The 14,671-nt window shown below is 46.4% G+C and overlaps 1 protein-coding gene across 5 annotated transcripts in view; it reads left to right on the plus strand.

Annotated features, from left to right (window-relative positions):
• Nucleotides 1–14,671, plus strand: part of LOC144105434 (rho GTPase-activating protein 1-like) — a 168,502-nt gene that overhangs the window by 135,838 nt on the left and 17,993 nt on the right. For all 5 annotated transcript variants that reach the window (XM_077638549.1, XM_077638550.1, XM_077638551.1 and 2 more), the window contains 4 exons: nucleotides 5,412–5,540; nucleotides 7,326–7,402; nucleotides 11,163–11,240; nucleotides 13,449–13,577. In XM_077638549.1, coding sequence (XP_077494675.1) covers nucleotides 5,412–5,540; nucleotides 7,326–7,402; nucleotides 11,163–11,240; nucleotides 13,449–13,577 — 413 coding nt within the window. The remainder of the gene's footprint in view (nucleotides 1–5,411; nucleotides 5,541–7,325; nucleotides 7,403–11,162; nucleotides 11,241–13,448; nucleotides 13,578–14,671) is intronic.

The following is a 14,671-nucleotide window of genomic DNA, read 5'->3' on the forward strand; positions in this document are numbered from 1 at the left end:
TTTATAAACTTCCCCGTGCCCCCCCCCCCCCCCCCCCCCCCCAAAAAAAAAAAAAACTGCCGAAAACGCGAAGATGAAGTTAGACCTTATGAGGCAGCTCTATCGCGCTAACACCTGTAAGCCCGTGACGAGCCACCTGTTTTGGAGAACAACACAAATGCAAGCAAGGGGCCGGGGTAGACACACTGGCTTCGGAACGGCAAGACGGCTTCTAAAAAAGAAACATAAATCACCTGCAATGCACCAGCCTGCGACCAAAAGCCGCGCGGAGCTGGGATTGGACTACCGGCGAATGCGTGGGTCGACAGTTGCAGTTGCCGCGGGGCTGCGGCGAAGCTCAGAAACCGAAACTACGCGGCCAGGCTATTTTTTGACCGAGCGACAGGGGCCTTCTGGTCGTTGTCACGCCTGCCGTTACGCCCACTAAAGAGGTGCGCGGGTTACAATGCACCATGCAATAGGCGGGGATTTTTACAGGATAGCTTGCCCTATTGTGACAACTCCACGCGCCCCTTCAGAGGCTCCCGCGAAATTCCGCAAGTAGGCTCTCCCGCATAGCGTAGTTTACAAAATGGGATGGCGGGGGTCACTCTCAGAGAGTTATGAATGCGACAGGACGCATTCTTCGGATGTGGGCATTAAATGTGTAACGTTTTACGGGACGATTAAATTAAAAAAAAGCGCGATTTTGCTTTCGTCCATTTCCAAACAAGATGGCCCTCGGCCATCTTGTTTGCAGCACAGGTGATATGTGGGAAACCCCATTTGCTAAATCTCGCATGATGTCAAGCCTAGCGGCGTCGGAATGCGATCAGACCGCGTGATAAATGACGGAAAAGGAAGGAAATAGGACCTCTGTATTGCTTTCCTGGAATTTTTAACTGGATCATCGGTTAATTAGCCCAGATGTTGTGGTTTTCCCGTGGTCGAATTTATGTAAGTCTGCACAGTATACGATCGCTGGCAAGTATTCGGGAATTTTCGAATATTCGGAAATTCTCGATTTAAATTTCTTGAATACGAATCGAATATCAGATATTCGATTCATATTCGAAATTTCGAATATTCGCACACCCCTAGTAAAAATAGTATTTTGCATCCAAAAATACTGTTAGCACAGTGCGTGACCCTCGTCTTCATCTGTGAATATTCATCATCATCTCGCACCGGCCTTTGACCTCGCCATTGCGTGATCTAATCAAGGACGAGCTCTCTTCCGTCACATTCTTAAAGGCATCGGCTCCTTTGCTTTTACCACGCTGGCTGGCCAAAACCCTACCTCAGTCAACGATACCCAGCACCTCCACCACTTGTGAGACTGTGGACCAAGCGAGCTCTTTATTCCCGCTGGCAAATATGGCGGCCACTCCTCAAAAGACGAAGATGCGAGATGATGATGAATATTCACAGATGAAGACGAGGGTCCCGCACTGTGCTCACAATACTATTATACTATGCACCGATATCGATGGGGCAAATTGTATTCAGAATAGTCTTGGATCATATTAAGGTGGTCTTCTGATAATTCAAACTTCTGATATTTCAAGCAAAAATGTCTGGTCCCTTGAAGATTGAATTAACAAGAGTCTACTGAAGTTTACAAATGAGATACTATCAACAGCACTGTGCACCGTTTGATGAGCAATCCACTTGCAATTTTTCACTTGTGCACTTTGTTCTGCAGTCTGCAGCTGCCCTTGATAACTTCACGTAGTTTCTTTCACACCTATGCAGTCTATGGCTACAGTATGCGCTCGTAGCACACAAACGCACATGATGCAGCAGAGATCTTCTGCCTTTCAGTGGGGTACAAGGTATAGTGGGTCAGCTGAAGTGGCCTGTACTTGTACCTTGCGGCCGTGATGGCCGACTCGACCGGTCAATGGCACTAGCGGGCTAGTTTTGGTTTCTGGCCATGTTTCCCGTCTTTGAAAGTGGGGCCTCTGATTGGCCGGAGAGCTCCGTTGCAAAAGTGTCATTATAAATGATGTCACGGTAGTTAATTTTTTCCCAGGCGTTTTCAGTGCGGAAGGGTTTCAGGCAGGCATGTGCGAGTAGTGGTTTTTTTGGTTCGAAGCGAATTCGAATGGAACTGTAATTTTCTTCGAATAATTTAAAAGAAAATATTTCCAGCACTTTTGGTACACACAAAAGGTTGAATATGAAAATAAGCATGTTCAAAATCATGTATTTTTCAAACACACAACGCCATTACTTGAAAAAAAGGTTGTGCTGAACTTTATCACACTCATTCAAGCTGTGTTGCGCTCCTGCAGAAGTGGCCATCAGAAATTAGGGAGTTGGCCTGCATGCGGAGCTGACGTATTTGTGGGGTGTGAGACCCATCTATGGGACCCCGAAGTGCTGGTCTTCATTGCAATTGCGTCGTTGCGCAACCAGTGCTTTTAAGTGACGACACCGTGAACACCTGCTAGGCGTATGCACTGTGCGTCCAGCGCCACCTCGCATCAGGCATCAGAAAGGAGTGCCTGTTGCAATGTGCCTTGTGCTTGCTTCCTCTTGATATCGCACCGTCACGCTTGATTCGCGAATTTCACGTGGCACCTGCAATCAGCTCAGACCCGTTAGAGAAATTTAGCACAGCGCGATCTGCTTTAGCGATGAGCCACTGCGCATGCGCAGATCGCCCTGACGACACCACAAGGCGGTAACCAGCTGTTTGCATGCCTACCCCATTGGAACCAATCAGCACGTGCGCACTAGCAGCTTGCTGAAACGGACCGCAGTATGCTAAATTTCTCTATTGATGCACACCGCCGCACCACGAGGTGCGTGGCCAGCTGCAAGCATCTGGCAGGTACAGATCTTGGCGCCGCGGAAGCGCGTCAACAAGATCTGCCTTGTTTGCTCACGTCTGTTAGTACAAGCATGTAACGACCGGCTCCAGCATACGCGTGGGATCGCAGGCACACAGCACGGAGTCGGGGCTTTGGTTGCACACGTGCCGTGTTGTGATCCCGGAGTACGAAACAAGAGTTCCAGAAGCGTTATTTGCTCTGGAAGAATACTTTGAGATTGCAAATACCAAACATTCGGGTCGAGTCGAATGTCAAATACCTAACTGTTCAATCGAATGTTTGAAATTACTGAATAATCACACAGGCCTAGCTTCGGGACTTTCTTATGCGATTTTCTCAGCAACACAATCACATTTTTTGCGCAGAAAAAGACATTAGTAGTGTTCTTAAGGAATAGTCTATCCGACTTGTTCAGTTTGATACCGTATTTATTTATGTAATGAACCTTTTTTTTTCAGAGAAATTGACATCAATTTGGGGGGAGGGTCCATTGTGCAGAGAAAAGGTTTTGACAGATATTTTTTTTGCAACGGTCAAAATTTCATGTGATACGTTCATCCGTCCACCTATTGACCAGCCCTTCCACTCACTCGCCTGTCTACCCACCATCAACAGAAGCTCACGGTCAACATGTTGCATCCCTCATCACTGGTATTCATGTGTGGCTAGTGTTAGCATCGTTCGCCTCAAGAGTGTCTGCTGTATCACGGGACGATCTGACAATTTTGTGATAGTCGGTGGCGGCGGCCAGTCATGGCGAGATAAAATAAACAGGCTTAACACCTGCCCTGATAATCATGTGCACATCTTTTACGTGAGGTCATAAAAATAAAGTCTCTCTAATGGTTGGAGGTTGGGGGTGAATTCATTATGTGAGTGGGTTTATTATGCGAGTAAAAAGGTAGTACAGTAAAAGCTTGTTAATTCGAACTCAAAGGGGACCGGAAAATTGTTCGAATTAAGAGAAGTTCGAATTATCGAATGGACGCTAGAATGAGCGGTTGTAGCGCCTCACCGCACGGGCTGAACCCGAAGCAGTCACATCTAGACTCGTTATCGCGAGCTAGCCACTACTACACGTTTGTGGCGGGCATATTTTGAGGATTAAATTTATCTGGTCCTTGTGGCAAATGAAATAAATTGATCTACCAGTTATGCACCAGAAACATGTACTGGAATGCATTTGCGTGAGCAGCGAGCTTTAGTGCTGGAATATGTGATGCTATTTATGCTCCAAAACATGTTTATTTACGGGAAAGGGTTGTCAAAATTAAATCAGCGAAGTGCATTTGCTTGCGTTTCTTCTGCCGAGAATCCATCAGCATCATCTGCAACTTGCCCAAAGCTCCTGCGGAACGTCAGAGTTCTCATTGACAGAGAAGTAGCATGCTGCAGCATCAAGTGCTGACGCTACTTCATGTGCACTTAACGTTAAGGTGGCATAGTCTCATCGCCGCCGTCGGACTCATCACTGTCGGCTGTTCATCACTGCACTGAGCCCTGGGAGGTCTGCTGGGAGCGTGCAGTTTCAATTATATCGACGTCACTCAAGGGCTCCATCATCTCCACGCTGCTGTCCGCGTAGCTCGTGTTCGCGGCACCAGCAAAAGCAGCCATCCCAGCGACCCAGCGACCGCAGCACAACGAAAACCTCGAACGGCTCGCGCCGAAGCATCAGTGGCACGGGCGAGTGCTCCGGCAGCGAAAACTTGCTACTGCATGCACCAGAACGTGAGCTCCGTGAGCCTCGTGCACTCGACTTTCTTTTACTTTTCATTGTTTTACATCTCTGGTAAATTTGGAGCTTATTTTACTCGCTATGGGTCAACTTCTGTCTACAAGGAGCAGTGTCAGCCAGTGGCTCCTAGATTGAATTAAGCCTAGCGGATGCCGTTTTTTGAATCACCGAGAGTTTCCCCCCATTGAAATGCAGAAGGCTGTGTCGGTAGCCGGGTGTCAGTTCGAATTAACCAAGTTCTAATTAACGAGCTTTTACTCTATTTCCCTTCAGTGCCCCACTAACCATACTGAGTACGAAGTTTATTTTTCTGCCCACAGATGGCACAACAGTGAGCTGACCTCCAAGTTTTGACCTAATCTGGGCACCAAATTTCGATACATGGGCTATGTGGGGAGTATTGCTACTGGTGTGATCAAAGAGCTTGAGCAGCTGTTCCTGAAAATGAATGGACATACATGGCTGTTTGTGGGCCACTCAGCATAGGTGCTGTATACTGTGGCCTTACATGAAATGGTGTGTCTGTGTAAAGCACTGTCAATTGCAGTGCGCACCATAAATTTGTAGCCTGGCCTGGTTCGAGAGTAGGTGTACAGTTTTGGTGCCATCTCAAACTGGCCCAAGAGACCGAGCCTGTGTTATGCTCTGGTCAGTGTCCCTTTGACGTGCTGCTCTGTGCCTCGACTCTGCATGTTATTCATCAGTTCAGCATTCTTTAGTGCTGATTAGGTGGCCTCAGCATTGCTTTTGTTTTGTAAAACATACGATTTTAAACCTTCAGAATGACATCTTTGTCTATTTCATACCTAAAATAAATTGTTAATGGTCACGGTTGGCACTGTCTGTTGTTGCAGGCATGACCGCAAGCTGCTCGCCAATGCCAAAGTGGCGCGCATCCCGCACTCGCATAGCAGCGGCTTCTTCAACAAGGCAGCTGTGCCCGTCTACTCGCCCACCCAGCAGTTCCGGGCCACCCTGGAACAGTAAGTGTTGCTCACTGTCCACTTACACACGTACTGACTGTTTCGACGCTAAATGCGCACTGTAAAATGCTTCTCTTGGTTAAATCACAAACTTATTTGCACTGAAATGTTATGCAGAGGTACACCACGTTTGAATGATTTACTTGCTTGATTCGACCAGAATTTGATCAAGGGAATTCGTTGGGTCGCCGCAGTGGCTCAGTGGTTGTGGTGCCCGGCTGCTGACCTGAAAGACGCAGGTTCGATCCCGGCCACTGCAGTCACATTTGTATGGGGGCGAAATGCTAGAAGCCCCAGTACTTTGTGATGTCGGTGCATGTTAAAAAACCCCAGGAGGTGAAAATTATCCAGAACCTTCCACTACAGCGTCCCTCGTAGCCCGAGTAGCTTTCGGACGTTGAACCGCATGAAACCAATTGGGGATCCGCATCGTCTGGAGCATCACTGGCCTAAAACAAGCAGCTTTCACTTCGGTGAAGAATGTCATCGTGTCTAGCATGCACTGAAATGCACTGAACGTTGGACCACTCTTTTGCTGCAGTTAGTCTAGTCTTCAGGCGTTTCACAGGGTTTAGAAGAGAAAAATTTGTATTAACAAATGACAAACGATTGCAATAGTCAGTGATGCCAAATTTGAGCGCACCTATTCACACGACACCTGCCACTGCTGGGGGTGTTATGCTGCTAGCCACTCTCCGGGGTCTTTCCCTGGCAGCCACCTTCTGGTTGTCCATTCCTCCGCTCTCGCCACGGCAGGTGGCGTTTCGCTTGCGGTTACGCTGACAATGATTCAGAGCGCAGAAATGGGTGTCTAAGAGCTGCGCTCTAAAAAGAGTTCTTCAGATAGGTATATTGAAAACGTTTCATGAAAATCCATCAAAAAAAATAGTGGCTCCAATCCACGCTGTGAAGGTCATTGGACAGCGAAGCTATGCTGCTTGCATTTAATTTTTAGCCTGGTGTTTTTTGCTCACAACAATGACACTTCCCACAGGGAGAAGAAACATGCTTCGCATTGTTTGCAGGTTGTTTGCAGGCGTCGTCATCATACGTTATGGGGCTTGCACTTTGCAGGCATGGTTATCTTACAGCATGCAGTTTGCACTTCACCCGAGAGATTCAAATGATGGGAACCTAATGTTTAAGGTGCCGGTTGGGTGTGCAGGGAGATATGTGAGACAGGCATCATTTTCTTTCCATAAAACCAATTTTCATTTCATTTTCCTTGCCTTGTGGTGTATTTCCTTCTCTTAAATTGTCCAATGTTCCAGTTCCATGGACTCCTTGGCAATGCTGCAACACGCTGTGGCGTCTGTGGGATGAAGGTTCTTTTTTTCCAATTTTTTAAATTATTTTATTTTTTGATGATTTTTTGCTTCTTTCCTTTTTTTATGTTATGACTTCTTTAGGATCACTATGATGTACGATTTCTATGCTGTTGGGTACTTTTCCACTCGTGAGGTTTGTTGCTGACGACGACACGAAAATTTCCTTGGACGGTAGAGGTATACAGCTTCGCTGTAATGTAAGAAAGTTGGTGTTGAAAGCCGTGCCCCCCTTAATTGGCGTATGGGAGGGACCCTTGTCCTGCGATAGACGCAGTTAGGCCGAGGTAATGAGCTTCAGAGCAGATGGGCTATGGTCCGGTCCAACCTCTGCTTTTTCACACGCTTGAGGGACCAGCCCACTTGTGCGTCTCGAGTGGTCTGGCGGCGTGTGAGTGCAGGCTGTGCTGCTGTCATTGGCTGAGCTCATTGTGAACCCTTCTGCCTCTTCTGGATGCAGCATCAAGAAGCACAACAGTGGGGATCCGATTCCAAATGTCGTTCGGGACTGTGTCACATACCTGGACAACGACAACGGTACGCTCCCATTGCTGTCTCACTGACGCCTTGTTACAGTTCTCCCTAAGATGTGACAAAAAAAAAAACACTGCTTATCCTCATGCAATGCTTGTCCACTTCTGTATCTCTATGTTTTTATGCACCGCATGTTTCACACGGTGTGTTGTACTCTTGCATTAATTGCTCTTTTGTGTTCGTTGCACATATGCACCGGGGTGGTGACCAAAATTCAACTCAGTGGACAGTGTAGTGAGTCTGCTGTGATGATATACGGCAGTGGCATAAAAAAGAGTAATTTTTAATGTAACAGCATTAGAGTTGCTGTCACACCAAAACCCTGTTGATGTCACAGACGAAACTCGCTGATTGGATGAGAGAGGTCACATGACCTCATGACATCACCACATTCTGCCCACTATGACAGGTGGCAGCTGAAGTGGTGATTGGTTGGGGAAGGTCAGAGGCAATTAAATTGGCGATTGGTTGAGAAAGGTCACAGAACATTGTGACACCATCACAATCTGCTACTGGTTTGTGAGCTATCTAGTTTCGAGGCAGCAACCTAGATAGAGAATCGGAAATCAAAAATGAGAAAAAAAATGCAATTATGCAAATGTAGGCACCATCACTGCATAGCGGATACCTTCTGCTGCAGCTAGCAGTCCAAGTATGACGGTCGATGGACTGACAGGTTCGAAGAAACACGCAAACGCAACAACAGTTGCAACAGAAACTATGCCAGATGTGAAATCTAATGCTGTCGCATTCCACTCTCAAGGTGACTTAAGCAACTCCATTGTTTCTTTTCTGCCCCTCATGTTTTCCTCCGTGATCGTCCTGTCAGTGTGCTGACAGAAGCTGTAGCCTAGCAAAATGCAGCAGCTTACACTCTGGGAACACGAACAGGGTGGAAAGGGTGGCTACCAGAGTCTTCCGCATGGTCTGTGCTGTGTGCAGTGAACTCCCTTAAGGGCGAGCTGTGTTGGGCCAGATTCTATGGCAGGCTGGGCATTTCAGGGACTGTGGTATAAGAGTCTGGCCTCGTGCACATTGGTCAGCGCAGGCTCTTGCAGCACCACGGGCAGAGATGTGAGCACCTGAAAAAAACTTTGGAAAGTGGGGGAAAAAGTTTTATATTTCATTGCCTGGACGAAATTTTAAAAAGCTGTCAAAATTTGTAAAATTTTGGTGTAATTGCGTTGTTTGCAACGCAGGGTGGCAAGACGGTTGTAGCAACCAGCCGCTGATGTCAGTTGTATGTAAGCTGCTTCAAACTCCCCATCGTCTGCTTCACGAGATAAACTACTCGAAGTTTAGTAATGTGCGTATGAAGCTGCTCAACAGGCTTGCGAGAGCACGTGTGCAAAACTTGTGTCATCATCATCAGCCTGACTACATCCACTGCAGGGCAAAGGCCTCTCCCATGTCTCTCCAATTAACCCTGTTCTTTATCAGCTGCGCCCACCCTAAGCCTGCAAACATGCTAATCTCATCCACCCACCTAACCTTCTGCCGCCCCCTGCTACGCTTGCCTTCTCTTGGAATCCACTCCGTTGCCCTTACGGACCAGCGATTATCTTGCCTTTGCTTTACATGCCCTACCCAAGTCCATTTCTTCCTCTTAATTTCGACTAGGATGTCATTAACCCGTGTTTGTTCCCTCACCCACTCTTCCCGCTTCCAATCTCTTAACGTTACACCTACCATTTTTCTTTCCATGGCTCGCTGCGTTGTCCTTAACTTAAGCTGAACTCTTTTCGTTAGCCTCCACGTTTCTGCCCCGTAGGTGAGTACCGGTAAGATTATGCTGTTGTACACTTTCCTCTTGAGGGATAATGGTAAACTGTCATTCATGATCTGAGAGAACCTGCCATATGTGCTCCACGCTATTCTTATTCTTCTAGTTATTTCCTTCTCATGATCCGGATCAACGCTACTTATCTGCCCTAAGTAGACATGTTCCTTTACCACTTGCAGCACCTCAGTACCAATTGTGAACTGCTGTTGCCTTGCTAGACTGTTGAACATTGCTTTAGTTTTCTGCATGTGAATTTTTAGACCCACTGTTCTGCTCTGCCTGTCTAACTCATTGATCATGATTTGCAGTTCACCTCCTGAGTGACTCAGCAAGGCAATGTCATCAGCAAATCGCAGATTATTTAAGTATTCTCATAAGGCTCTTCTACATAAGGCTCTTCTACATAAGGCTCTTCTACCCCCTGATTACGCAATGCCTGTATGACTGCTGAGGTTTCCACAGAGTCGAATGCTTTCTCGTAATCAATGAACGCTATATATAGGGGTTGGTTATATTCTGCGCATATCTATATCATCTGATTGATAGTGTGAATATGATCTATTGTGGAATATCCTTTACGAAAGCCTGCCTGATCATTTGGTTGATTAAAGTCTAAGGCACCCCTGACTCTAGTAGCGATTACTTTAGTAAATACCTTAATTGTAGGCAGCGGACAGTAAGCTGATCAGCCTGTAATTTTCAAGTCCTTGGCATCTGCTTTCTTATGAATTAAGACAATGTTAGTGTTCTTCCAAGGGTACGGTCGAGGTCATAAGGCATTGCGTATACAGGGTGGCTAGTTTTTCTAGCAGGATCTCCCCTTCGTCTTTCAACAGATCCGCTGTTACCTGATCCTCATCAGCTCTTTTTCTCCTTTCCGTTGCTCCTAAGGCTTTCTTTACTTCCTCTTTCATTACTGGTGGGATGACGCATTGCTGTTCACTACTGTCTCATTTATCTTCTGATTACATTGGCTACTGTATAGATTTGTGTACAACTCTTTGGCTACTTTTTTCTTGAAATTTTACATCTCTAACCACAAGAGGTGTGAATTGCATGTGCTCGTGTTCGTATTGACTCACATGCAGCCTGCCGCCAGAAGCAGTGATGAATTGTGGCTGGCCTGCAGCTGGCACATGGTTGGGCACCTCATTGGTGCCCCATTGTGGCACTGTAAACAAGCACGTGCAGCACATATGTGGGCACACTCTGAGCACGATTGAATTCTTCGCATACAAGGTGCAGTGTCTGCAGGTGTTGTGTGCGCAATGTAATGTGCTGAAATTTGAAGGATCTTACGTAGGAATGTATCTAACCAGGCATGCAAACGGAATGCAGAAAATTAGTTTTAATATGAATTGGAAGTATGTTGTTTTATGGCAGCTCTGGTGTGCCTGTTCCAGTGAATGTTTGTTTTTGTTTGCTTGCTCTGCGAGCACAAGCATTTTTAAAGTGGCTGCAATGTCATGAATTGTTTGATGGGAATGAGTGCGAAGAAACATAACTGAGACCTTGAAAGCAGCGCTGAGTCACTATGTGGACATGTGTGAGGGTCAGCACTGCGAATGGTAAAGTTGTCTCATCCACTGAGGGCCAAACTAGACAACAAATAGTCAAAAGTCCCTCAAATATTTGAGCAGTGTTGTGAATATTTTATTAAACAATTATCTCAGTAGTTTGAAAGGTATATCTGGATGGTGTTTTGAAACTACAGCGAGCGTTTTATTCGCTAGATCAGCAAAAGTCTGCACTGACACGGCACTGCGTATGCCTGTGGCAAAGCGCGGCTCAGATTGCCCCTGCCTTCGCAGAGGTGAGATGGAGTACAGTATCTGGCCACTTTTTCTGTAAGGTGCAGAATGTGCTGATGCCAAACAACAGCAGCCATGCACTGGAAACCCACTAGAGGCTGAAGATGGTGAAGCCATGGCTGGCTAGGTGTGTACTCAATTTTCTGTTCCGCTTCCTCATGTTTTGCAGCACTCGAGACGGAGGGCATCTTCCGGCGGTCCGCCAACACTCAGGTCGTCAAAGCGGTGCAGGCGCTCTTTGACGAGGGTGAGTGGTCCTGGGGAGGGTGGGGGAGTCTATTCCAGTTTATTATGTTATTCACGCTGGCCCTGAGGTCCTCTTAGGAAGGCAGGGGTTGTAGGTGGGCTATGCATGAAGTATAAGTTAAACAGTTTTGGTAACAACTGAACATAATCAGGCAGCAGTAACAAAATGTTATAAAAAACAAGTGAGGGTAGGGAAGTGGCAGAGGTATAACCGGAAGAAATGAAAATGTAAGTATAAAGCAATAAAAACCATGTTAACAGCTGACCTCACTTTTTGTGCACAGTATTGTATGAGGAGGAAGAAAAGGCTGCCCCTCATTAAGAGTACAATTCTTTATCCTGTATTGCCCACGCAACGGAAACTTAGGGCACAGTGTAAGAATAGAGAGGTGTACCAACAGCGCTGCTTGTCCTGTGCTCTGAACGTTGTGCGAAGAGTCTCGCAGTTTCGCTGCCTGCCGACAGATGGCGGCACACAACAGTGGGCCCTCCCGCCTTTCATGTCGTTGTCGTCTGCTTGCAGTAAACGCGCCGTTGAACGTAAGTTTTCTTCGGCACGGACTTCCAATTTGGTCTGTATTGTCGTTCTTTGACTGAAACATGACTGTATTTTAACTATGGTGGTATATGGTGCTGTTGCCGGTGCTTCGACAATGGGACGAAAGTGCTTTGCTCCACAATGCACGACAGGCTACAAGTCATGCAAAGAAATGTCACTGTTTTGGGCGCCAAGGACGAGGAACGCTTGAAGGTGTGGAGAAATGCTATCCCACGTAGTGACCGTTTGCTGCAACCTTCAGGCTATTTATGTGAGGAACATTTCGAGCCTCATCTCGTGTCGAAAACGTGGGAAGCCATATACAAGGGCCATGTACTCATACGTACACCGCAGTGACCTTGTCTTGCGAAAGGTGTGCCAACAAGGTTCCCTGACCACTCTGCGCGCCTGTCGGAAGTCAGGAAGGAACGGAAAAGGCCTGCTGAGAGGCAAAATATTCCGGTGCCGAAAAAACGCCGTGTTAAGCTTCACATTGCTCGACGGTCCTCGAGAATGTGGTGAATCAAGGCCCGTTTGTGGAGGAGGGCCCGCAGGAATTTTATCCTTCCTGGGTATAATTGATATATACGATGAATTACGAATGACTGATGAATACAGGCATCCACTTTTTATCGGCCTGGTAGCAAGCAAATTGTTGGAATTCCCAATATTTCGCACTAGCTAAATAACCTGAAGCCATGAGAACGATTAGTAAACACAGAGAATTATTGGAAAATGTTTACCTTATTTTTTGCTTGGTTAATCATTTTGGCTAAGCATTGTATTTAAACAAGTTGTTCTCATTTCCTCTCAATGTATACTTCCCCAATATTCCAACATTTTCTTGCTAATGTCTATTGCTGCCCAAGTTACTTCGCCCTTTCTAACTTCAAAAGCAGTCGTAGTCGTGTGGCGCCATCTGGGCAAGCGCCGAGAACTGCGAAGGGTTTTGTGCCACCTGCGGAGCGCTCGTTGAGACACCTTTCGATTCTTAGACCGTGACTTAGCAAAAAGGTTATCAATTTACAGTATATCATTAGTAGTGGCCCTTGGATTGAAGAAATTAAAAAATAAAATTGTTGATTTATTAGAAAAAATTTAAAAAGTGTAATCATACTGCCCATTAAAATGGCCAAATTTTTCTAATTTGTGAGTGCCTAGTAATGGCAGAACTGCTCTAAAATGAAGCACTCTAGGGCGCTTCATTCTATACTGGAATAAGGAAGCATGTATTTTGGATATACTTCTGTATAGAATGAAGCAGCATATACCGGACTGAAACACCCCAGTGTGCTTCCTTCTGCCAGCACTCTGACAGTGCTAGTCTAGCACTCTAAAATGAAGCACTCTAGTGCTTGGTCTTGAACAATGCCAGGCATGGTGATGCTACCTGCCTTGTTCACAAGCAACTAGCTACGACGAGCTGTTGTCTGCAGAGTGGCTCAGCTGTTGATGCAACTGTGCCACCAAGGCAAAGTGCCTATAGGCGAAATGACCGCATGGAAAAGACGGGTTCACATGTTTCCATATTAAAGTACTCCGGACCAGATTCGGAGACATTAAATACAATTTTGTGTGCCACATGAAGTGTGCAGGCCTTCGTTAGAGGTGGTGGTGGCCATGCCCACTGTGAGACCGATGTGTAAGGCAGTGCTGCAATACAATGTGCAGGGAAGTACGTCAACTTTGATGCGTACAAGAACATCCATGTGGCGGCGGTTATCCTCAAGACGTTCCTGAGGGAGCTGGAGGAGCCCCTGCTCACCTTTGACCTCTACGATGACATCATGAGCTTCCAAGGTGAGCCTCTCATGGTTCTCACTTGAACGCCACCTGCGTGAAAGACGTGCCATCTTGTTTGAGTTTTTGAGCCAGCTCCAACATGCATGTATGCTGTTACCTTGCAGAGCAGGTAATATCAGCCATTGCATAAAACGTGCCTTTTCCTCCTCAGTATCATGTGGTCCGTTGAGATACTAGCACATCATCATGTTGGCATGCAGAAGCTTGTACAGAATAGTTAAAGAAGTCCAGTTCTAATTGTCCTAGCACATTTGGAACCATTCGGAATCTGATTGGTGTGAGGTGTGCCTTGGTTCAGTTAAAGAGCCTAATCGGATTTGGCCCAGTTGAGGAGTCCGATCTGACTTTTTTTTTTAAAGTGGGTACGAAGCACGTTGCTTGAGCTTGCATAATTTGTGTGTGGCAGTGAGTGAGAACTAGTAGGTGATAAGCATAGCAGAGCTTTGCATCATGCACTATCGGAAACAAGAGTGCTGTATGCCACACAGTGTTTGACCAGACTGCATCGCTACTCCACTCTCCTAGTGTGTGCATGCTGTGGAGACAGGTGATGAGGGTACCAATCATATCCAAGGGCATGTCAATTTGCTCATTTTGATCTGTGGTGCCCCTGTTTTGTAAAAAAAATTCGTTGGAGGCACTTAGATATCTCTTAACTGCGGGAAGGCGAAAGCGGTTTGCGACTCATTGTCACTGATTTGAATTTGCCGCACTTGAATTCATTTCACGACAGAAGAGACTAGCAGCTGGCACGAGCGTGGCAGAGGAAGCGGCGACGTCAAGCTGTGCATGTGCAGCATGTTGGCAGTTGTTGTTTGGCGGCAGTCACGTGGTCACAAGGTCACGTGACAAGTCTATCGCCTTAAAAATGGCGAAAGGTTGTACCATGAGCATGGTACTGAACAGTGTTTAGGCGTTACAGAAAAAAAGTAACTAAATACGTTACTTGTTAACCTAAGAAAAAAGGAACACGTTACCGCCCTACGTTACCTACAAAAAAAGTAACGCGCTACCGTTACCGTTACTGAGAAAAAGTACCGCGCGTTACTTTGACGTTACTTCATGACCATAAATTTTAATTAGTGCATCTT

The sequence above is a fragment of the Amblyomma americanum genome, chromosome 9, assembly GCF_052857255.1.
Source record: "Amblyomma americanum isolate KBUSLIRL-KWMA chromosome 9, ASM5285725v1, whole genome shotgun sequence".
NCBI classification, from domain to species: Eukaryota; Metazoa; Arthropoda; class Arachnida; order Ixodida; family Ixodidae; genus Amblyomma; species Amblyomma americanum.